At 42.7% G+C, this 25,225-nt stretch overlaps 1 protein-coding gene across 14 annotated transcripts in view; it reads left to right on the top strand.

Annotated features, from left to right (window-relative positions):
• The window catches only part of LOC110532468 (rap1 GTPase-activating protein 1), a 90,149-nt gene that overhangs the window by 11,016 nt on the left and 53,908 nt on the right, over nt 1-25,225 (top strand). For all 14 annotated transcript variants that reach the window (XM_090184929.1, XM_021616401.3, XM_021616402.3 and 11 more), the window contains exon 2: nt 10,446-10,481. In XM_090184929.1, coding sequence (XP_090041055.1) covers nt 10,446-10,481 — 36 coding nt within the window. The remainder of the gene's footprint in view (nt 1-10,445; nt 10,482-25,225) is intronic.

Here is a 25,225-nt window from a genome sequence, read left to right as displayed (position 1 = left end):
CAAACAAGTGTGCTGACCTTCAGGCTCCTGAGGCTGTGTGTGTATGTGTGTGTGTGTCTCAGAGGTGACTGGTGTAATCTGTTATAGCAGGCCAGCAATGGCATAGCCTCGCCCTGTTAGCATGGTCTTGCTCTACTCTGCTCTGCTCTGGTACCAGTGTGTGTTCACAGTCCCAGCCACACAGACTCACTGTACTCCACTGTACCAGAGCATCAATGTGCACATTCAGCCACTTCACTCTCATTTACTCAATCAATGGGCTCATTCAGCTGCCCATGTTATATAGTACAGAGCCTGCTGGCTCTAGACCTGGGCTCATATAACTATTGGCTAACAACAATAGTGAATATCAGACATTGAATTGGAGGATGGTATGGAAGACGTTATTCAGAGGCTTTTTGTAATTATTTCTTTCCGATCTACAGTACCTGTCAAAAGTTTGGACACACCTACTCATTCAAGGGTTTTTCTTTATTTTTTACATTGTGGAATAATAGTGAAAACATCAAAACGATGAAATAACACAAATGGAATCATGTGGTAACCAAAAAAGTTTTAATAAATCTAAATTCTTCAAAGTCACCCTTTGTCTTGATGACAGCTTTGTAGTCTTGGCATTCTCTCAACCAGCTTCATGAGGTAGCCACCTGGAATGCATTTCAATTAACAGGTGTGCCTTGTTAAAAGTTCATTTGTGGAATTTCCGTCTTTCTTAATGCATTTGAGTCAATCAGTTGTGTTGTGACAAGGTAGGGGTGGTATACAGAAGATAACCCTATTTGATAAAAGACCAAGTCCATATTATGGCAAGGAAAGCTCAACTAAGCAAAGTGAAACGACAGCCCATCATTACTTTAAGACATGAATGTCAGTCAATCCGGAAAATTTCAAGAACTTTGAAAGTTTTTTCAAGTGCATTTGCAAAAACCTTCAAACGATATGATGAAACTGGCTCTCACAAGGATCGCCACAGGAAAGGTGAACGGATTATCTCCACATGTGTGGTTCCCACTGCGAAGCATGAAGAAGGAGGTGTGATGGTGTGGGGGTGCTTTGCTGGTTACACTGTCAGTGATTTATTTAGAATTCAAGAAACACCACAGCATTCTGCAGCAATACGCCATCCCATGTGGTTTGCGCTGAGTGGGACTATAATTTGTTTTTCAACAGGACAATGACCCAACAAACCTTCAGGCTGTGTAATTGCTATTTGAACAAGAAGGAGAGTGATGGAGTGCTGCATCTGGCCTCTATAATCACTCGACCTCAACCCAATTGAGATGGTTTGTGATGAGTTGGACCGCAGAGTGAAGGAAAAGCAGCCAACAAGTGCTCAGCATATGTGGGAACTCCTTCAAGACTGTTGGAAAAGCATTCCAGGTGAAGCTGGTTGAGAGAATGTCATCAAGAATCAAGACAAAGGGTGGCTACTTTGAAGAATCTAAAATATATTTAGATTTGTTTAACACTTTCTTGTTTACTACATGATTCCATGTTTGTTTTTTCAGTTTTGATGTCTTCACTACTATTCTACAGTGTAGAATAGTAAAAAAAAAAATAGTCAAAATAAAGAAAAGCCCTTGAATAAGTAGGTGTGTCAAAATGTTTGACTGGTACTGTATTTTGAATGATTCCCAGTTAGTTTCTATTTTCATCACAGTTCTTCTAGTCAGCTGAATGGAGGAAGGGTGGAGGATAGAATCAGCTTTATTAAAATGCAGAATAGACATTCAACCACCTTATTCAGCCACCTTTCATTTCAGTGAATGCTATTATATACAGAACATAGAGCCTTTGAATTCATGGTTACAATACCTTTAGAAAGCACATGTCCATGATGCGAATGATGTATGCACGGAAACACAATGTCGTACAGCTAACTGTCAGCTTTAAATAGTTTGCATGGGGAATATAGGAGTCATTATTCCAATTTTATTCTGCATTTAAAATGATCAGAAAATAAAAAATAGATGGAACAAGTCCTGGTTGTGTTCCTATTCTGTCACCCACACACTGGAGCTACAAGAGGACAGTTGTTTGAGCTTTCAATTGAATATTCCTACATTTGTTTACAATCTCCTCACAACCTCCTTTGCAATCTTGCCCGGTGATGACTCAATTGCTTAAATTGACTTTATAATTAGTGTTGGTGTTACTCATTTCAGAAAATGTCATTTCTATTCTAACATAACATGTTTTATGCAAAGCAATATTTTGGCCAAGTGTGTGTATTAGGCTGTGTCTACACTTGACAGTTAATGTAGTTTTTATATTCTGGTCATGAAGTTCTGATCATGGAAGTCCGAACACATCATACGTCTACACTTACATTTAAATGTGTCCACCATGTCCACATAGTGTCCTAATTCCCTTTTTACGCGCTATATCATTTTAAATGCCAGTATGCATTCTGCAAACGGTGGAATAGGCCAAATATGATAATAACACAACAACCCATGTTCACCCATGACTGTGTGGCCACGCACGCCTCCAACTCAATCATCAAGTTTAAAGACGACACAACAGTAGTAGGCCTGATTACCAACATTGACGAGACAGCCTACAGGGAGGAGGTGAGGGCCCTGGCAGAGTGGGGCCAGTAAAATAACCTCTCTCTCAATGTCAACAAAATGAAGGAGCTGATCGTGGACTTCAGGAAACAGCAGAGGGAGCACGTCCCTATCCACATTGACTGGACCGCAGTGGAGAAGGTGGAAAGCTTCAAGTTCCTCGGTGTACACATAACTGATGAGCTGAAATGGTCAACCCACACAGACAGTGTGGTGAAGAAGGAGGCTGAAGAAATTCAGCTTGGCCCCTAAGACACTCAGACATTTTTACAGATGCACAATTGAGAGCATCCTGTCGGGCTGTATCACCACCTGGTACGGCAACTGCACCACCCGCAATCGCAGGGCTCTCCAGAGGGTGGTACGGTCTGCCCTACGCATCACCACAGGCTCACTTCCGGACTTCCAGGACACCTACAGCACCCGATGTCACAAGAAGGCCAAACAGATAATCAAGGACATCAACCACCCGAGCCACGGCCTGTTCATCCAGCTATCATCCAGAAGGCGAGGTCAGTACAGGTGCATCAAAGCGGGGACTGAAAGACTAAAAAACAGCTTCTATCTCAAGACCATCAGACTGTTAAATAGCCATCACTAGCCGGTTACCACCCGGTTACTCAATCCTGCACCATAGAGGCTGCTGCCCTATCTACATAGACATGGAATTACTGGCCACTTTAATAATGAAACACTAGTCACTTTAATAATGTTTACATACTGCTTTACTCATCTCATATGTATATACTGTATTCTATTCTACTGTATTTAGTCAATGCCCCTCCAACATTGTTCGTCCTAATATTTGTATATTTCATAATTCCATTATTTTACTTTTAGAGATGTATATTGTTGTGAATTGTTAGATACAACTGCACTGTTGGAGCTATGAACACAATCATTTCGCTACACCTGCTATAACATCTGCTAAATATGTGTTTTTGATTGACTTGATGGCAGTTCTGTAGATAGCCAACAAGCTAGCAAGCAAAGCTAAAGGGATTGCAAACAGGTTAGCATAACTGTAGACCCCCCAAAAATGTGTTTTCTCAACAGCATTTTTGAGCCCAGCAAACACGTTCCTCACACGCTAGGAACGTATTTCCCCCAACTTTATAATGAAAAGGTGCCTCTCTCCCATAACACAGACTTGTGGGCATAGTGCTGATGAAGTCGCCCATTGTATGCGCTTTCGGTAGCCTGATTGCATCCAGACAGGAGAAATACGCACCCAATGTGTCAGAAGGTGGGCAGTCAGATCTGAACACAATCAGACTGCAATGTGACTTTTGTGCATCTAGACCTGTCTTTTCAATGCAATCTTTGTATTCTGATAGCAGAAGTTGCATGTAAATGTCAAGTGTAGACACGGCCTTACCCAGTTGCCTGAAGTGAGATCCCATGTCTCGGTGGAAGCCATGTTCAATCTGGGCTCAGAGCATTTCATATTATTCTGTATGTAAATCCGAGACGCTCGGTTTAGTATGTTAGGCTTTGTATGGTTACATAAGGCAAATGGTTACTTAAGGCAAAAACCAAAGTAGGGTTGGTTTGCGTGGATGGGTGGGCATATAATGTGAACGTCTAGCAACCCAAAGGTTGCGAGTTCGAATCTCATCATGGACAACTTAAGCATTTTAGCAAATTATACAACTTTTCAATTACTTACTACTTTTTAGCTACTGTGCAACTACTTACCATGTTAGCTAACCCTTCCCCTAACCCTGACCGTAACCCTTTTAGATAACCCTTCCCCTAATCATAACCCTAACTCCTTAACCTAACTCCTAAACTTAACCCTAACCCCTAGCGAGCTAGATAATGTTAGCCACCTAGATAGAATTCGTAACATATCATACGTTTTGCAAATTCGTAACATATTACATCATTTGCAAATTCGTAACATATTGTAAGTTTTTACTTTTACTCCTTTTTCTCCCCAATTGGTAGTTACAGTCTTGTCCTATCGCTGCAACTCCCTTATTGGCTCAGGGAGGCGAAGGTCAAGAGACATGTGTCCTCAGAAACATGACCCTGCCAAGCTACACTGCTTCTTGACACACTGCTCACTTAACCAATATGTCGGAGGAAACACCGTCCAACTGGCCACCAAATTCAGCTTGCAGGCGCCCGGCCCGCCACAAGGAGTCGCTCGAGCACAATGGGACAAGGCTGGTCAAACCCTCCCCTAATTCGGAAGATGCTGGGCCAATTGTGCGCTGCCTCATTGGTCTCCCGGTCAGGTTTATATTTCACCCTCTTAGCTGTTGCAGATCTGCAGTCCACATTTATTTATCTGTGGGGCCTAGCTCTACTCATCCATAACTTTTTACTTATCAACCTAGACCTAACTAAAGCCATTCCTTCTATTGTTTGGGGACAATGTGGTTATAGTTTGGCCCTGGCCAGGCAAAGAGTGCTAGGCTGAGAATGTGAAAATATGACTGACCCATATTATAATGCATGAGACCAACAGAAAATACTTTTGTCCGTTGGTAAAGGTGGCAGTTTGTCTGTGAAGGCTATGCATCACCATTAAGTGTCAGCCTGCTACTGGGATTCCACTTTGTGCTGATTGCACTGATACTGAGTCAGATAAAGGTCAGGTTTAATTGTTGTGGAAACATTTGAACTTTTGGATATTATCATTAGCAACATAATGACTAGTCTTATGCAATGTGTCTGACATTAGACTATTATAGGACTTTTTGCCTTCACAAATGCTTAGTTTCTCCTCCATTATTACTTCTTATTCCTTTTGTATTGACTTAACCCTCACCCAGTCAATCAAACTAGGGTTTGATTCAGTTATCCTGTCAAGTACAGAAGGCTACACCTTCTACAGCATGAAAAACAAACACCCATACTGGACTGTACATACACTATGTACACAAAAATTCACACCCCCTTCACACACCCCACAATTCAATGACAAGAATGAGGATGAGCAGATTTTTAAACTCTGTATGTCCTGCCCCTATCATGTTCTTGTCCTGATCCAGTTGAACCTTTTATCTGAAAACATGTCTTCTTCAGTATGTACAATGATAGTTGACAAGTATGTCAACATTGCCAAACAAATATGTAAATGTACGCGTAGTGTGTACTGTAGCTTAGTGTGTACTGTAGCTTAGTGTGTACTGCAGCTTAGTGTGTACTGTAGCTTAGTGTAGCTTAGTGTGTACTGCAGCTTAGTGTAGCTTAGTGTGTACTGTAGCTTAGTGTGAACTGTAGCTTAGTGTGAACTGTAGCTTAGTGTGTACTGTAGCTTAGTGTGTACCGTAGCTTACTGTGAACTGTAGCTTAGTGTGTACTGTAGCTTACTGTGAACTGTAGCTTAGTGTGTACTGTAGCTTAGTGTGAACTGTAGCTTACTGTGAAATGTAGCTTAGTGTGTACTGTAGCTTAGCGTGAACTGTAGCTTAGTGTGTACTGTAGCTTAGTGTGTACTGTAGCTTACTGTGAACTGTAGCTTAGTGTGTACTGTAGCTTAGTGTGAACTGTAGCTTAGTGTGTACTGTAGCTTACTGTGAACTGTAGCTTAGTGTGTACTGTAGCTTAGTGTGAACTGTAGCTTAGTGTGTACTGTAGCTTAGTGTGAACTGTAGCTTAGTGTGTACTGTAGCTTAGTGTGTACTGTAGCTTATTGTGTACTGTAGCTTAGTGTGTACTGTAGCTTAGTGTGAACTGTAGCTTAGTGTGTACTGTAGTTTAGTGTGTACTGTAGCTTAGTGTGTACTGTAGCTTAGTGTGTACTGTAGCTTAGTGTGTAATGTAGCTTATTGTTCACAGTGATGCCACAATTTTGTTTTGAAGTTATACAAAGCTTCTTTTTGCACTAGCATACAACCCGTGTTCAGTCTCAATGTGGGTGTCATATCACATTATTATGTTTACCAACCCTTTTCATAGTCGAGAACAGAACAGGATAGAACATATTCCCAGCAGGTATTTTAGGTTGGACCCACTGTCCAAGAATCTAGCCAATTTCATTTTATGGGAATTCCAGGCAACCTGAGAATGGGTGAGACCCACAATGTGAAGATTAGAAAATATTATGCTTGTGATGCTAGGGAAGCCTGCACTACCCTTCTTACAATAAGATCCAGATTAAGTTAATGCAGACTCCTCCCAAGAAATGTAATATAATTTATTCTGATGAAGGAATTGTACGTATTTTCTATACTCAACAATGTTTTTATCTACAGTATGTGTGTCAGGCATACAGCACCCTCAGGACTATTGTAACAACATGACAATAGTCCTTTAAGAACGAGGAGGACAGTGATTTGTGAAAGTACAATTAATAGTCATTACCCCTCTGAATCATTGTTTCCCCTCAGTGAGGCTCTATTTTCTGAGAAAGAGGAAGTTGCTTTAAGAGTTTTCTTGGTTCTGTAAAGGAACCACATGGGGCTTTCCTTCAAAATTAACAAAATATCAGTGAAAAAGTACTGCTGTAAACAAAAACTTTGTTTGTTTTTGCTTGATTGCTGTTTGTATAACAAGCTATTCTAACTCAAATTACAAATATGCCTATCTTGTGATGCAAAGAGAGGTCACCCATCAGTTGTTTTCACACCAGCTCTATTTCCAGTAACAGCAAGGGGGTTCCTGGGATGTAAGTTGGGTTGTGATTCCATAGAAAATGTAGACCAATCCTGGTGAGAAATAGACGGGTCCCTGGAAAGATGAGTAAGAGGCCTGGATTCTTGCAGCTCCACTAGGAGACTGGGGTGGACCCTGTCAGAGGCCTATCTGTGGTCAGGGGGTTTCAGGGCCTCTGGTGAACTGGGTGTTGAGCTAGAGTGTGTCCCAAATAGCACCCTATTCCCTACATAGTGCACTACGTTTGACTAGAGCCTCGGACATCTGATCATGTACTGTCAGCCTAGCAGCGGGTTAACTTTAATGTGAGATCAGATGTACAGGAGAGGAGACAAGGTTTTTTAGACATGCTAAACATCCCACTCCCTAGTTCCCAACAATCATTAAAGGTCATCAACCCCTTAGTTATACTGACCGCTGGGCCTCTTCACTGGTCTTAGAGAGCATACTGTAGGAGTTCAAAAGAAAGACTTAGGCCAAATTCCCACACATATTTCATGTCAGAAATGGGTTTGTGTAACATGTCACATAGTACCATCTACTGGCATAAACTGAGAATGGCAGGCTGGCAGTTTATTTCATTCACATCCACGGTGGATCATTTGATCATAAGAATAGAGCCATTTGAACCCCTCTGGTCTCAAAAAGTTACCTGAAGCATAGGAAGTCTTTAGGAAGTCCTGAACTTTTTATCTCCATCTCTTCATTCAAATACTCAATCATGGACACTCTTACTGACAGTTATGGCTGCTTCGCATGATGTATTGTTGTCTCTATCTTCTTGCCCTTTGTGCTGTTGTTTGTGCCCAATAATGTTTGTATCATGTTTTGTGCTGCTACCATGTTGTGCTGCTTCCATAATGTGTTGTCATGTGTTGCTGCCATGCAATGTTGTTGTCTTAGGTCTCTCTTTATGTAGTGTTGTGTTGTGTTTTTCCCTACATACAGTGGGGCAAAAAAGTATTTAGTCAGCCACCAATTGTGCAAGTTCTCCCACTTAAAAAGAAGAGAGAGACGTGGAAGAGGCCGTAGGAGGGCAACAACCCAGCAGCAGGACCGCTACCTCCGCCTTTGTGCAAGGAGGAGTAGGAGGAGCACTGCCAGAGCCCTGCAAAATGATCTCCAGCAGGCCACAAATATGCATATGTCTGCTCAAACGGTCAGAAACAGACTCCATGAGGGTGGTATGAGGGCCCGACGTCCACAGGTGGGGGTTGTGCTTACAGCCCAACACCGTGCAGGACGTTTGGCATTTGGAGGACGTTTGGCACGTTTGGCATTCTGGAGACGCCGTGGAGAACGTTCTGCTGCCTGCAACATCCCCCAGCATGACCGGTTTGGCGGTGGGTCAGTCATGGTGTGGGGTGGAATTTCTTTGGGGGGGCCGCACAGCCCTCCATGTGCTCGCCAGAGGTAGCCTGACTGCAGGTACCGAGATGAGATCCTCAGACCCCTTGTGAGACCATATGCTGGTGCGGTTGGCCCTGGGTTCCTCCTAATGCAAGACAATGCTAGACCTCATGTGGCTGGAGTGTGTCAGCAGTTCCTGCAAGAGGAAGACATTGATGCTATGGACTGGCCCGCCCGTTCCCCAGACCTGAATCCAATTGAGCACATCATGTCTCGCTCCATCCACCAACGCCATGTTGCACCACAGACTGTCCAGGAGTTGGAGGATGCTTTAGTCCAGGTCTGGGAGGAGATCCCTCAGGAGACCATCCGCCACCTCACCAGGAGCATGCCCAGGCGTTGTAGGGAGGTCTTACAGGCACGTGGAGACCACACACACTACTTAGCCTCATTTTGACTTGTTTTAAGGACATTACATCAAAGTTGGATCAGCCTGTAGTGTGGTTTCCCACTTTAATTTTGAGTGTGACTCCAAATCCAGACCTCCATGGGTTGATAAATTTGATTTCCATTGATCATTTTTGTGTGATTTTGTTGTCAGCACATTCAACTATGTAAATAAAAAAGTATTTAATAATAATATTTCATTCATTCAGATCTAGGATGTGTTATTTTAGTGTTCCCTTTATTTTTTTGAGCAGTGTATATTTTTAATCCCAGCCCAAGTCCCCACAGGAGAGTCCTTTTGGTAGGCCATCATTGTAAATAAGATGTTGTTCTTAACTGACTTACCTAGTTAAATAAAAGTTAAATAAAATAAAATCCTTGCTTACATACATACATACATACATACATACTGTACTTTGTCCGAAAGACAGGTGTGCTACGCAATCTGTATGGATCAAGTTGAGTTTGTAGTCAAGAAATGCAGGACTGGCACCAATCCATACAAGTGCCACTTTAGCAGGTGGCCTGAGTTATTTAGAGTAACTGCTACTCCCCAACCCATTTTCTGTACAATAGTGTTTACGAACTGCCATAGAAATAGAATGAATAGAAAGGGTGTCTCCATTCAAGTCTATGATGGCATAATGGGTGGACATGTTAGCCATTTTGAGTGCACCCATGCCTAGGTTGAAGATGACAAAGGTTAAGACAACGGGATTCTAAAATTTCCCATAACTCTTTGCAACAATGGGACCAGCTATGGTAGCTAGCAATGGCACTGGTAGCTAGCTACCAAAGGTGCGCTCGTCCCAGATTTGTGATGACGTTGTCTTAACCTATATAAGAAGTTAAAGCAGGAAGTGTACCCTTCAATCTGTGCTGTGATGTATTGAGCCAACTCAACTGACATTACAAAAAATATATTCCATTGCATGAGCCTCATCAGTTAGCATCATTTGAATGAACATTCTACATTACCATGGAAATTATTGCATCACAATACCAGGCAGCCATTGTGAGAGTACCCATTAGTTTACATTTCAAATTACCAGGGTTAGAACTTCCAAGTAAATTCTATTCATTCTATTTCTGTGTGTACTGCACTGTCTCTCTTTGTTAGAAAACAAACAAACATTAAATATTCATGTTGTTGACAGTGCTCCCGTCTCATGGGTTACCCCCTGTATTACAATGGTTGATTATAGTAGATTGAGACGGCGGGATTGTGAGAAGTATTGTTAAAAAGGCCAGCTCCTTTAGAAAGCTGTTCTAGCACTGGTCCTTCGAGCCAGATCATTTCTAGAATAGCTGTATGAAGCTGGCTTTTTAATGAGCACAATACCTTAAACACAAATCTATTGTTTTTGTATTGTAATTTGGCCAAATCCAGCAATTCCACAGAACAACAGTGAATGGATAATTAAGGGACAGCAGCCAGACTAACTCTCACCTCTGTTTCGTTCTTTTCAGAGTGGACAAGACCTTCTCCAGGGCCAGAAGCATATGGTGAGTTGCTCATTTTCTGATTCTGTGTCATGTAGAATCAGCTACAATATGTTCTAATCGAATGTACAGTGCATTCAGAAAGTATTCAGACCCCTTCCCTTATTCCACATTTTGTTACGTTACAGCTTTATTCTAAAATGGATAAAATTAATTATTAATATTAATTAATATTCCTCATCAATCTACACACAATACCCCATAATGACAAAATTAAAACAGGTTTAAAGAAAATACAGAAATACCGTATTTATATAACCAGTCACACCATTTGCTATTAGACTCGAAATTCATGCGCTATGAGGCTCAGATCCATCCTGTTTCCATTGATCATCCTGGAGATGTTTCTACAACTTCATTGGAGTCCACCTGTAGTAAATTCAATTGATTGGACATGATTTGGAAAGGCTCACACCTGTCTACAGTGCCTTGCAAAAGTATTCATCCCCCTCTGCGTTTTACCTATTTGGTTGCATTACAACCTGTAATTTAAATTGATTTTTATTTGGATTTCATGTAATGGACATACGCAAAATAGTCCAAATTGGTGTAGTGAAATTGTAAAAATTTATAATAATTAAAAAACAGAAAGTGAAGCCCCTAAATAAGATCTGGTGCAACAAATTACCTTCAGAAATCACATAATTAGTTAAATAAAGTCCACCTGTGTGCAATCTAAGTGTCACATGATCTGTCACATTACCTCAGTATATATACACCTGTTCTGAAAGGCCCCAGAGTCTGAAACACCTTTATGCAAGGGGCACCACCAAGCAAGCAGCACCATGAAGACCAAGGAGCTCTCCAAACAGGTCAGGGACAAAGTTGTGGAGAAGTACAGATCAGGGTTGGGTGATAAAAAAATATCAGAATCTTTGAACATCCCATGGAGCACCATTGTATCCATTATTTTAAAAAGGGAAAGAATATGGCACCACAACAAACCTGCCAAGAGAGGGCCGCCCACCAAAACTCACAGACCAGGCAAGGAAGGCATTAATCAGAGAGGCAATAAAGAGACCAAAGGTAACCTTGAAGGAGCTGCAAAGCTCCACAGCGGAGATTGGAGTATATATCTATAGGACCACTTTAAGCCGTGCACTCCACAGAGCTGGGCTTTATGGAAGAATGGCCAGAAATAGCCATTGCTTAAAGAAAAAAATAAGCAAACATGTTTGGTTTTCGCCAAAAGGCATGTGGGAGACTCTCCAAACATATGGAAGAAGGTACTCTTTGGCCATCAAGGTAAATACTATATCTGGCGCAAACCCAACGCCTCTCAACACCCTGAGAACACCAGCATCATGCTGTGGGGATGTTTTTCCATCGGCAGTGACTGGGAAACTGGTCAGAATTGAAGGAATGATGGATGGCACTAAATACAGAGAAAGTATTGAGGGAAACCTGTTTCAGTCTGTCAGAGATTTAAAACTGGGACAGAGGTTCACCTTCCAGTAGGACAATGACCCTAAGCATACTGCTAAAGCAACACTTGAGTGTTTTAAGGGGAAACATTTAAATGTCTTGGAATGGCCTAGTCAAAGCCCAGACCTCAATCCAATTGAGAATCTGTGTTATGACTTAAAGATTGCTGTACACCAGCGGAACCCATCCAACTTGAAGGAGCTGGAGCAGTTTTGTCTTGAAGAATGGGCAAAAATCCCAATAGCTAGATGTGCCAAGCTTACATACCCAAAGAGACTTGCAGCTGTAATTGCTGCAAAAGGTGGCTCTGCAAAGTATTGACTTTGGGGGGTTAAATAGTTATGCACACTTAAATGTTCTGTTTTTTTTTTGTCTTATAAAAAATATTTTGCATCTTCAAAATAGTAGACATGTTGTGTAAATCAAATGATACAAACCCCCCAAAAATCCATTTTAATTCCAGGTTGTAAGGCAAAAAAATAGGAAAAATGCCAAGGGGGGTGAAGACTTTTGCAAGCCACTGTTTATATGGTCCCACAGTTGACAGTGCATGTCAGAGCAAAAACCAAGCCATGAGGTCGAAGGAATTGTCCGTAGAGCTCCGAGACAAGATTGTGTCAAGGCACAGATCTGGGTAAGGGTACCAAAACATTTCTGCAGCATTGAAGGTCCCCAAGAACACAGTGGCCTCCGTAACTTCACAGATCTTCATTGTAAAGGGATTAAACACTGCACTGGAGTATTTAATGCAGCTGGTGGCCACACCAGATACTGACTGTTACTTTTGATTTTTACCTCCCCTTTGTTCAGGGACACATTATAAAATGTATGTTAGTCACATGTCTGTGGAACTTGTTCAGTTTATGTCTGTTGTTGAATCTTTTTATGTTCATACAAATATTTACACATTAACACATTAAGTTTGCTGAAAATAAACACAGTTGACAGTGAGAGGGCGTTTCTTTTTTTGCTGAGTTTACATATTACCTCAGCTAAACGGTGCCCCCGCACATTGACTCTGTATCGGTACCCCCCTGTATATAGTCTCGCTATTGTTATTTTATTGCTGCTCTTTAATTACTTGTTACTATTATTTCTTATTCTCATCCGTATTTTTTTAAACCTGTATTGTTGGTTGGGGGCTTGTAAGTAAGCATTTCACTGTAAGGTCTGCACTGTTGTATTTGGCGCATGTGACTAATAACATTTGATTTGATTTGAAGAATGGGAGAAAGTGCCAAGCTTTTAGCATGTTACCCAAGAAGACTGAAGGCTATAATCACTGCCAAAGGTGCTTCAACAAAGTAATGAGTCAAGGGTCTGAATACTTATGTAAATGTCAATTTCATTTTTTATATATAGATTTTTTTACATTTGCCAACATTTCTAAAAACCTGTTTTTTGTTTTGTCGTTATAGGGTGTAGATTGATGATGGGGGGGACGACGACAATTGAATCAATTTTAGAATAAGGCTGTAATGTAACAAAATGTGGAAAAAGTCAAGGGGTCTGAATACTTTCCGAGTACACTGTTTGCCATTTAGCAGACGCTTTTCTTCAAAGCGGCATACATGTATACATTTGTGTGGTCCCAGGAATCAAACCCACTATCCTGGCATTGCAAGTGTCATGCTCTGCCAACTGAGCTACAGAGGACCACATTGTCCATAAATTGCAGTATTTTTAGAGATACACTTTATATACAAAAGTATATGGACACCCCTTTAAAATTAGTGGATTAGGCTATTTTAGCCACACCCACTGCTGACAGGTATATAAAATGGAGCACACAGACATGTAATCATCATAGACAAGCATTAGCAGTAAAATGGCCTTTCTGAAGCGCTCAGTAACTTCAACATGGCACCATCATAGGATGCCACCTTTCCAACAAGTCAAAGTTTGTCAAATTTCTGCTCTGCTAGAGCTGCCCCTGTTAACTATAAGTGCTGTTATTATGAAGTGGAATAGGAGCAACAACGGCTCAGCCGTGGAGTGGTAGGCCACACAAACTCACAGAATGGGACCGCCGAGTGCTGAAGCGCATAGTGCGTAAAAATCTCCTGTCCTCAGTTGCAACACTCACTACCGAGTTCCAAACTGCCTCTGGAAGCTACATCAGCACAATAACTGTTCGTCGGAAGCTTCATGAAATGAGTTTCCATAGCCAAGCAGCCACACACAAGCCTAAGATCATCATGCGCAATGCCAAGCGTCAGCCGGAGTGGTATAAAGCTCGCCGCCATTGGACTCTCGAGCAGTGGAAACGCGTTCTCTGGAGTGATGAATCACGCATCATCATCTGGGAGTCCGATGGATTTTTCTGGGTTTGGTGGATGTCCTTGGAGAACGCTACCTGCCCCAATATATAGTGCCAACTGTAAAGTTTGGTGGAGGAGGAATAATGGTCTGGGGCTGTTTTTCATGGTTCGAGCTAGGCCCCTTAGTTACAATGAAGGGAAATATTAACTATACATCATATAATGACATTCTAGATTATTCTGTGCTTCCAACTTTGTGGCAACAGTTTAGGGAAGGCCCTGTCCTGTTTCAGCATGACAATGCTCCCTTGCATAAAGCGTGGTCCATAAAGAAATGGTTTGTCGAGATCGGTGTGGAAGAACTTGACTGGCCTGCACAGAGCCCTGACCTCAACCCCATCAAACATCTTTGGGATGAATTGAAATGCCGACTGCGAGCCAGGCCTAATCGCCCAATCTCACTCATGCTCTTGTGCTAAATGGAAGCAAGTCTCTGCAGAAATATTCCAACATCTAGTGGAAAACCTTCCCAGTAGACAGGAGGCTGTTATAACAGCAAATGGGGGACCAACTCCTAATTAATGCCCATGATTTTGGAATGAGATGTTCGACGAGCAGGTGTCCACATACTTTTGGTCTTGTAGTGTACATACAGGTGAATGAAAAGTAAGGCTTTTGGCTCTCTACAGGGCATTCAGTTTGTGAAACATTAGTGAAACACTAGTAATATGATACGAACTTGAACAGTATCACTTAAGAGGCAACAGGGTAAGCAAGATAAATGAGCCACTGAGAGAGACGACGAGCATGGGACACTGTCCCGCCCAATCGCTCTCCCTGCCTGCAGTCCCCCTCCCAGGTCCCGTTGCCACAGTAACTGCAGGCAGGCACTGCCTAACTGTTCTGCAGTGTTGGCAGCATAGGGTGGTGCTGATGCGCAGGCAAGGTGAGGCTGAGGCTCTGTTGTGATGCGGAGTGGACCTGGCACCAGCACTGCAGACACACAGACAGGAGCAGATAGAGCACACCTCTCCCTGGCTGTCCTGAAGGTTGAAAGGTAGCACTGGATGTCCTGGATGTCAGCCCGACCTCCAACCCTCTCTCTCTAGGTGACCGCACCGGGATAGTGCCTCTCTGCCTTGTCCCTGTGAGAGTACGCCCTCAGGACCCTCCATTCTCTGCCTGGTTGAGCCAGGCCTGCATTACTCAACACTACCTGAAACACAGGAGGAGAGGGGAGTGGGACCGGTACTTCCTGACACTGCAGAGCACGTAATGCAAGGATGGAGTCAGACAATTCGGGAATACAGTGTTATTTTAAGTTTCTGTTGTAATACTTATTAGCTGAATGTAATTTGGTGGTCAATAGGAGCCTTGCGTTGGTCTGCGCAACCTCTTTCTCTGGGCTGAAGTATTCCTTGGTAAACCGGATCAACGCTTGGAACAAAAAAGCATGGCCAACTGGGCGGAGCATAGTTGAAAGTTGAACGACACAGGCTGTACATGGTATCAGCTATCCTCAAAGTCCTTTCTCAACGTCTCTCCAATGTGGAAAAAAAACCTAATTGCTAACAAAGCCAAGGGGATCGTCTGGCTGCATTTACATTTCAGGCTTGGACAGAGGGCTTCCAGAAAGTTCTGTTTGTTTTGTAGGCCCACATAGAGGTCTTGTTGCAGGAAACATCACACAGTACAAGGTATTATAGAGAAGCCTAGTGCTTCTCTATTACCCTCTAAACAAGGACAATAAAAGCACAAGACACCAACATGCCTTGCTCACCTTTCCGAATTGGAAGGCCAAAAAGATTCTGGTGAGTTTACCTTTCGTTTGTGCGATAGAAAGGAATTCTTCCATTGTTTTTGCATGTAGAAATAGCAAGGGCATTTTCTGTGCATAATCACATATTGATAAGGGTATTTGTTGACCCACTTCTCTTGGGATAAGCCTGAAGACGCCAGATTAGAATTTACCAAGTGCATATAACCTTGTGTTCAGACCTTTGATTGGCCCATTGGCAAACCATATCAGCAAATTGGAATTTGATTAGAAGCAGATGCTGCTAAAATGCTAGCATGATTTTCTCTACTTCTTCATAATGGTGCCAGTTTTTATTTCTCAGGCAGATGGCTTACTTCCTACAACAGATTTTTGGGATAAATGGCACTTTTATTGATTTGCAATCTCCTCTGTGACCAGTCTGTTTCTCCCTATTGGTCTTCCCTTTGAGTTATTTAGGTTAGTGCCTGTACCTACCTGAGACATTAGCATTAATACTGAGCTGTGCAGTAAAGACAGTTTGAGAGTGATTAGCTCCCCTCATGCTGTATGGGCTCATTAGCATTTACTGTGGAACCAGGATTCAGCCCTCTGTGTTTGCTCAATGTCATGTCATGTACTGCAAAGGACAGAGCCAGGACAGAGCCAGTCTGTGAACGATCTACTGTACATGCTTTCATCTCCCTTTATCATTCCTGCTGCTACTGCCGGATTTGAATAATCCTCTGGGAAACACGTGAATAACTCACAAGATTTTATCATGGTCATCCACATTTTTACTTGTTGTTAGACAAGGTCTTAGAGTGAGCACTTGTGTCACAGAAACAGCTGGACCCCCATTTAACCTGTGGCCGTCTCTCTAAAAGCCTCTGAAAGGGATAGCAGTAATTGGTTGGAATCCCATGTTGGTTGGTAAGCTGACAGGGGAGAAAGATGGAAGACAGAGGATGAAGGGAGAAAGATAGAGGATGAAGGGAGGAAGATAGAGGATGAAAGGAGAAAGATAGAGGATGAAGGGAGGAAGATAGAGGATGAAGGGAGGAAGATAGAGGATGAAGGGAGAAAGATAGAGGATGAAGGGATGAAGATAGGGAGGAAGATAAAGGAGGAATGGAAATGGAGGAATGGAAATGGAGGAAGATAGAGGCTGAAGGGAGGATGAAGGGAGGAAGATGCAGGATGAAGGGAGGAAGATGGAGGATGAAGGGAGGAAGATGGAGGATGAAGGGAGGAAGATGGAGGATGAAGGGAGGAAGATGGAGGAAACTGGAGGATGAAGGGAGGAAGATGATGGAGGATGAAGGGAGGAAGATGGAGAATGAAGGGAGGAAGATGGAGGATGAAGGGAGGAAGAAGGGAGGAAGGTGGAGGATGAAGGGAGGAAGATGAAGGGTGGAAGATAGGGAAGGAAGATGGAGGAAGATGGAGGATGAAGGGAGGAAGGTGGAGGATGAAAGGAGGAAGATAGAGGATGAAGGGAGGAAGATGAAGTGTGGAAGATAGGGAAGGAAGATGGAGGAAGATGGAGGATGAAGGGAGGAAGATGGAGGAGGAAGGGAGGAAGATGGAGGATGAAGGGAGGAAGATGGAGGATGAAGGGAGGAAGATGGAGGATGAAGGGAGGAAACTGGAGGATGAAGGGAGGAAGATGAAGGGAGGAAGATGGAGGATGAAGGGTGGAAGATGGAGGATGAAGGGTGGAAGATGGAGGATGAAGGGTGGAAGATGGAGGATGAAGGGTGGAAGATGGAGGATGAAGGGAGGAAGATAGGGGAGGAAGATGGAGGATAATGGGAGGATGATGAAGGGAGAAAGATGGAGGATGAAGGGAGGAAGATGGAAGATGGAGGATGAAGGGAGGAGGATGAAGGGAGGAAGATGGAGGATGAAGGGAGGAAGATGGAGGATGAAGGGATGAAGATAGATAATGAAGAGAGGAAGATGTGGAGTGCCTGAGGTGTTGTGTAAGAAGCTTCTCCCCCTACCTCCCTCACCCTCCCTCCTAGACCATACTCCCCTCCTCCGTCCATAGAGCTAGGGGATTAATGTGCCAGCCAGCCTGACATTGTGTAACTTCCTCTCCACTGTGACTGCATCCATTAGACTAACTCCTCATGTGCTGGACCCTGAGCCTCAATCAGGGCCATCCATGCCCCAGCTCCCCCCAGAGAGACCTCACACAGGCAGGCTACTCCTGCAGATACACTCACTATCAACACAGGCCCAAGGTTTACACAACCACAACCTCTCTCTCAAGGAAGGATACTGATTCTTGGAATCAGTTTTACAGGGGAACAAAATGTCATGCCCGTTGTCAAATGATCTGTTTCAATGTATGTCTAAATGAGCAGAAACTGCTAATTTGTTGAGGCATATTTCACCATATTACACTTCAGGCACGGTGGTTTAGAAAAGGGTGTTATATGGGTGGTGTATGCTGTGACTTTGCCTGTGGTTGTATGCCCTCCAGTGGCCAAGTGTACCCTACCCAATGGATTCAGCCTCTAGCTTGAAAGTCTAAAAGATTTGCATTCAGGAAATTGATTTTGTCATTATGTTCTGTGAACACCCACTGCTGAACCCTCCCTCTGTTTAGGGTAAACTGAGGTTAGAGATGTCATTGTGCACGCTCCTCTATTTGTGTACTCTCCAGGACCAGGGAAGAGGCCCAGCAGTCACTGAGTATGTAACCCAGGCTTACAGATGTAGGAACTTAATTTGGTCACCCTCTTGCAGGAGAACTTTCCTGCAGTGCAAGACTTTTAAAATGTTTTGTGTATTTGAGGTTTAAAAAGGCTTCCACTTTTTCAAGTTTGGCCTTTTCTCTTGTATTATTCACCACAATGTATTAACCACTACAAATATTGCCATGAATTATAATCCACATGATAATTCACATTCTCCTGTTGTGGCAGACTGGTTCAAATTAAGATGTCAACTTGCATGTGGACACTCCTCTGTGCATGTAGCTAGCTGAGTTGTCTGGCCGGCAGAGAGAGGGGGACAGGGGGGGTAGAACACTGTCATACCCAATCAGCCAAGACCTTCTATCTGTGTCTCCTTCAGCCTGCTGTCTGTCCTGTCTGACTAAATATAGCAAGAGAGAAACAAGCTAACCCCCTGGTTCTAACTTCTCACAGACACACCAGTCCAAATACAGTCAATCAAAGATGTCACAAAGTGCTCATACAGAAACCCAGCCTAAAACCCCAAAGCAATGCAGATGTAGAAGCACGGTGGCTAGGAGAAACTCCCTAGAAAGGCAAGGACCTAGAAAGAAACCTAGAGAGGAACCAGGCTCTGAGGGGTTGCCAGTCCTCTTCTGGCAGTTCCGGTGGAGATGATAAGAGTACATGGTCATTAAGGCCAGATTGTTCTTCAAGATGTTCAAAAGTTCATAGATGACCAGCAGGGTCAAATAATAATCCCAGTGGTTATAGAGGGTGCAACAGTTAAGCACCTCAAGAGTAAATAAATGTCAGTTGGATTTTCTTAAACGAACATTCAGAGGTCAAGACACCAGGTGTGGTAATCTTGACAGAAAACTTTGTTCTTTTCTCATTTGATATCGAGTTTGAATTTGTCACATTAGAAGAAGTCATTTGGTAGCCTTTTGGGCAGTTTAGTTTTATTTTCCGCTTAAAGCGGCAATCAACAGTTGAAACAATAACAAAGGTATCCCTGCCTCTGTTTCAGTAAAAAGCTACGGGATGGGTCTGGAGAAATTATAGTTTTAACCACGTATTGAATTGTGAGGCTATACAGTGTTTGTTTAAATGTCCTTTATTTGGAGTAAAGCAAATGTATATTTGGGGTTATGATGGGGTACGACAATTGGACTAAGCTCATGAAGCATTTCTAAGTTATATTCTTCAAGAATCAATGGGTGCATATCATTAATTTATAAGTTTAAAAAAATGTATGTAACAACTGCAGATTGCCCCTTTAATATTATTATCCTGTGTGTTAACATCTTTGAACATGTACATTTCCTATATGATATTTTTACCTTTATTTAAACAGTGAGTCACCATTGAGACCTGGGTCTCTTTCACAAGGGAGCCCTGCACATACAATTCATAGACAAATCCAATCTAAATGAGATTATTAAGTAAGATATAATACAGTACAACAAGTAATCAAGAGAAACAGACACAGTCCTCAGCAAATAGTTCCCCAATCAATGTGTGTAATTGCCCAAGCTGCATCAGAGCGTCCAACTGCAGTGTATTTTGCAGTTGGTTCCAAAAATGAGGAGATTTAAAACTGAAGGCGGATTTACCTAATTCGGTGGAGACCCAAGGAACTTCAAGAGTTAACCAACCCTGTGAGCAGGTCTGGTATCTCATGTTTTTTTATACTTGAACAACGAAGTTAGATAAGTTGGCCTTCCACATTAAGGTCCTTTAAGGATGAACCATCTGTGATGTGTGTGGATTGTTAAACAGCATACAATAGGATGTCCTTTGTGGGAAGGCCAGATACAGGAGAATTTGTGTTTTAAGCCAACAGAGGCCAGTCACTGAGCTGAGGTTAGATGATTCCAGTACATTTTACACTCTACTTCCTGTTTAGAGGAGGTTTAAAGACATGCTCCAGTACTTTGGCGACTAAGAAAATATTTTTTAAACCTCCCATTTTGGGCTGGTTGTGTCAGTGTGTAGTTCATACATGCATCATCTATAAGCATAATTACTGCCATACATTGCAGGGCGGGCCCAACAGCTCAGTGGACACAGCAGAGAGCACAATGACGTGATGCACATATCTGTGTAACAATTTAGCTTCCGTCCCTCTCCCCGCCCCTACCTGGGCTCGAACCAGGGACCCTCTGCACACATCAACAACAGCCACCCTCGAAGCATCGTTACCCATCGCACCACAAAAGCCACGGCCCTTGCAGAGCAAGGGAAACAACTACTTCAAGGTCTCAGAGCGAGTGAAGTAACTGATTGAAACGCTATTAGCGCGTACCCCGCAAACTAGCTAGCCATTTCACATCGGTTACATCTGCCCATATGTGAAGTAGTACGCAATTTACTGGGATCACTTTGTCTCGTGGGTGCTACTTTCAGAACTACTGGCTAAAAAGTATTCCAAAGTAGGGATTTTCTCTTCCTATTTTGTTATTGTTATCTGATTGACAGACTGACAGACAGCACTCAGTGATAACGAGGGAGGATCCAAGTTTCCTAGCAGAATAATACATCACAACAGAGAGATACAAGTGATTGTTTTTGTTTCCCACTATTGTTTAAAAGGCATCATGGTGATTTCCCTAGGGTGTTATTTTCCAGGAATATCTGGGCAGGCAAGGAGGGAGGGAGGGAGCTGCAGTGAAAACATTGGGGATTGGGAATCTAAAGCTGCAAGAGAGAGGATATGGTCTATTGAGAATCACCTGCTCTTTTTAATGCATACTAATGATACAGGCAACTGTCAGCGGGAGGCAAAGGTAAATAAGGTGCATGTAGGATGCTGGTCTCACACAACACTTTGCTCACAAATGGAACACTTTACTTAGTCATTCAACATATCGAAAGAGCTAACGTTTTGAAAGAGCTAACGTTTTGAAAGAGCTAACGTTTTGAAAGAGCTAACGTTTTGAAAGAGCTAACATTTTGAAAGAGCTAACATTTTGAAAGAGCTAACGTTTTGAAAGAGCTAACGTTTTGAAAGAGCTAACGTTTTGAAAGAGCTAACGTTTTGAAAGAGCAATAGTTTGTATTTTGTCTGCCAACAGATTGTCATTGTTTCATGACTTACAAGTGGCCGCATTTGTATATATTTGAAAGAACAAGAGTCATGCTTCAAGCTTTCCCAGACTGTGCTATGTTTGCCCTCGCAGCCAAACACTTTAACTCTTGATAAGGAACAACGAAGAGAACTGTTTCCTTATCGTTAAATGACTGGCCAAATGGCTTTTGTTGAGGAACCAATTAAGAATGACTCTCTATCAGACTAATCTGCCTTTTGACTGCGGTCCAATATTAGCTCTAAGATCTGCTGTCTCTTAAGGCTAGAAGTAGTTTTCATTTGGAAGGGGAGATTATGGTCTTAAAACACACTATGCTGCTAGAGGAGAATGTTGAGAATGATGCACTTTTAGTAGGATATGCAATTCATCATATCTGCCTAGAGGTGACCTGTGTGTCATATTGCTCTGAGCGGATGGGATAGGACATAGCATGCTAGCATGTGTGATGCCTGTGACACATGATGTCTGGCTCCGTGCAGAAAAAACACACGGAGAGACAAATACTATTGCACGCATGATGAGTACTTGAATTGAAATGTTTACGATAAAAGAAACTCGTAAATGTGCGTGCGCATCATCTTTGGAAACACACACACACACACACACACACACACACACACACACACACACACACACACACACACACACACACACACACACACACACACACACACAGAGGAGACAGTGATGCATCACCTCAGCTCCCATCCCTCTGAAATTGTACCCATTCCGGACAGCTCTATCACACCGCCTGGGGGCTGGGGTGGGGGTGAACATTTCAAGGGCCCCTGAAGGGAGCAGGTGGATCTCAGTCCACAACACATATGGACTACTCCTGTCTGTGGTTGTTAGAGGAAAAGGAAGGACAGGAGTGACTGGTGGCAGCCAGACCAGACCAGAGCAGACCGGACCAAAGCAGAGCAGGGCAGCAGGTGATGTTGTCATGTGACTTATTTAGAACAGATTAAGCCAGAGGCTGACTGAAAACATCTGAGCTCCTCATTGTCATGATGCTAATGTATTAGAGGAATGGGGGAACATGGGGACCATGGAGGACATGCAGAACATCTGCTACATACATTTACAATGTATGTAGCAGACTTCCTCCTTATCTTTAAATATCAGTGTTTTTTGGGGGGTTGTTGGTGTTTGATTGAAATGCTTGTTGAACCGGGGAGGGAATAAGGAATTAGAGATAATCTACAGTGATGCTGGACCAAATAGTGTAGTGTGGGCCGGCCATTCGTTGGTCCAATTTCTCCTGAGGTGATGCTGGAGGGCTTGCCTTGCCTGGGCTGGGATGTTCAATCCCCTCCTTCTCTCATTGACCTTTAATACACAACATTCATACATACTGTACATGATGTCCCATATGTTCTCTCCTCATCTCCTCACCTCCCTGGCCCCTTCACAGCAGGGTCATCTGGGCTGAGGGAGGGATGGGGGGGATGTAGTGACAGAGGGAGGGAGGGAGGACAGGCTATCACACCACTCAAACCCCTAATCAACATGAATAGACCATCTGTTATCCCAGGCAGAGCAATATGAACACTGTAGTAGTTAATCTTACAACTGTGATAGATCACATTGATCATACTGGAAGATGTAGAGAGCAGCTGACCTGCTCATTCCTTCAGTTTTATCAAAGCTTGAAGTGGTAAAATGTATCCAGTTTTTCCTGTGAGAAATACAGTATCTGCTGTTACGGATATTTCTCATCACATGTAAGCTCTCAATGAGAAAAGAGCAGCTGAGAGAGATTGAGCGTTGAGCAGCCCGTCAGTTCTGTAATACTGAGGTCTGATTTGTTGGCATGTTTTCCATGCCTCAGATCCCGTGTGTGATGTGTCTGTGATGGGGTTGTAAACCCCGGGCCAGACCGGGCAGGCTGCTCTGGGTTCAACGGATGGTCACACGCAGCCAGCCACCCAGAGACAGATCTCACAGATCCATCTATCCACGCAATACACTTCTCCTGCCTCTCTCTGACACACCAGCAAATGAGACACGGAAAGCCAGAAGTTAACATAGTGGTTCCTTCATCTCTCTCCCACAGCTCATAAATTGACAAACCTGCAGTGTGGCACATTTCTACATACAGTCTGTCAATACTCATCTATACTTCCCCATACAATGAAGTGGGGTTCAGGATCAGGTATCTTGTTGTTGGTGTTCAGTCAACTGTGTACATATTCCAGAGGATGACTCAATCTGGCTGTGGGGAGCCTGCCAGTGCAGTGCTACTTTGCCTGAAGCCCAGAATGGCTGGCTGCTACTGCTAGATGGAAGTCATGAAGGAAGACAGGTCTGGCACAGACTTTTTAACCAAGTCTCAGTAATAATACAAATGTACGTGTTGGTTTGAGAAGCCAGAATTACAATAAAATTCATTTTCACAATCAAAGTGGTAGAAAAAGTACCCAATTGTCATACTTTAGTAAAAGTAAATATACCTTAATAGAAATTGACTCAAGTAAAAGTGAAAGTCACCCAAGTATACTTAAGTATCAAAAGTAAATGTAATTGCTAAAATATTCTGAAGTATCAAAAGTAAACGTAAAATTCAAATTATTTATATTAAGCAAAATCAGACAGCACCATTTTCTTTTTTTCATGTATTTTTCTTTTTATGGGCAGCCAGAGGAAAACTCCAACACTCAGACATCATTTACAAATAAAGCATTTGTGTTTAGTGAGTCCTCTGGATCAAAGGGAGTAGGGATGACCAGGGATGTTCTCTTGATAAGTGCGTGAATTGGATCATTCAAAATGTAACGAGTACTTTTGGCTGTCAGGGAAAACGTATGCAGTAAAAGTACATCTTTTTACATGAATGTAGTGAAGTAAAAGTAAAAGACCCATCTGGTTGCACTTTGTGGGACTATCATTTGTTTTTCAACAGGACAATGACCCAACACATCTCCAGGCTGTGTAAGGGCTATTTGACCAAGGAGAGTAATGGAGTGCTGCATCAGATTACCTGGCCTCCACAATCACCCAACCTCAACCAAATTGAGATGGTTTGGGATGAGTTGGACCGCAGAGTGAACGAAAAGCAGTGCTCAGCATATGTGGGAACTCCTTGAAAGGGTGACTACTTTGAAGATTCTGAAATCTAAAATATATTTTGGATTTGTTTAACCCTTTTTTGGTTACGACATAATTCCATATGTGTTATTTCATAGTTTTGATGTCTTCACTATTATTCTACAGTGTTGAAAGAAAACCCCTTGAATGAGTAGGCGTGTCCAAACTTTTGACTGGTATGTACTGAGCGTGTCAGATGCTCAGCAAAAAAAGAAACGTCCCTTTTTCAGGACCCTGTCTTTCAAAGATAATTCGTAAAAATCATAATTTATAAAGGGTTTAAACACTGTTTCCCATGCTTGTTCAATGATCCATAAACAATGAATAAACATGCATCTGTGGAACGGTCGTTAAGACACTAACAGCTTACAGGTAGGCAAGTAAGGTCACAGTTATGAAAACTTAGGACACTAAAGAAGCATTTCTACTGACTCTGAAA

The sequence above is a fragment of the Oncorhynchus mykiss genome, chromosome 9 (assembly GCF_057628025.1).
Source record: "Oncorhynchus mykiss isolate SJ-2025 chromosome 9, ASM5762802v1, whole genome shotgun sequence".
NCBI classification, from domain to species: Eukaryota; Metazoa; Chordata; class Actinopteri; order Salmoniformes; family Salmonidae; genus Oncorhynchus; species Oncorhynchus mykiss.
Note: the sequence above shows the minus strand (reverse complement) of the source record. Positions and strands in the feature narration are given on the sequence as shown.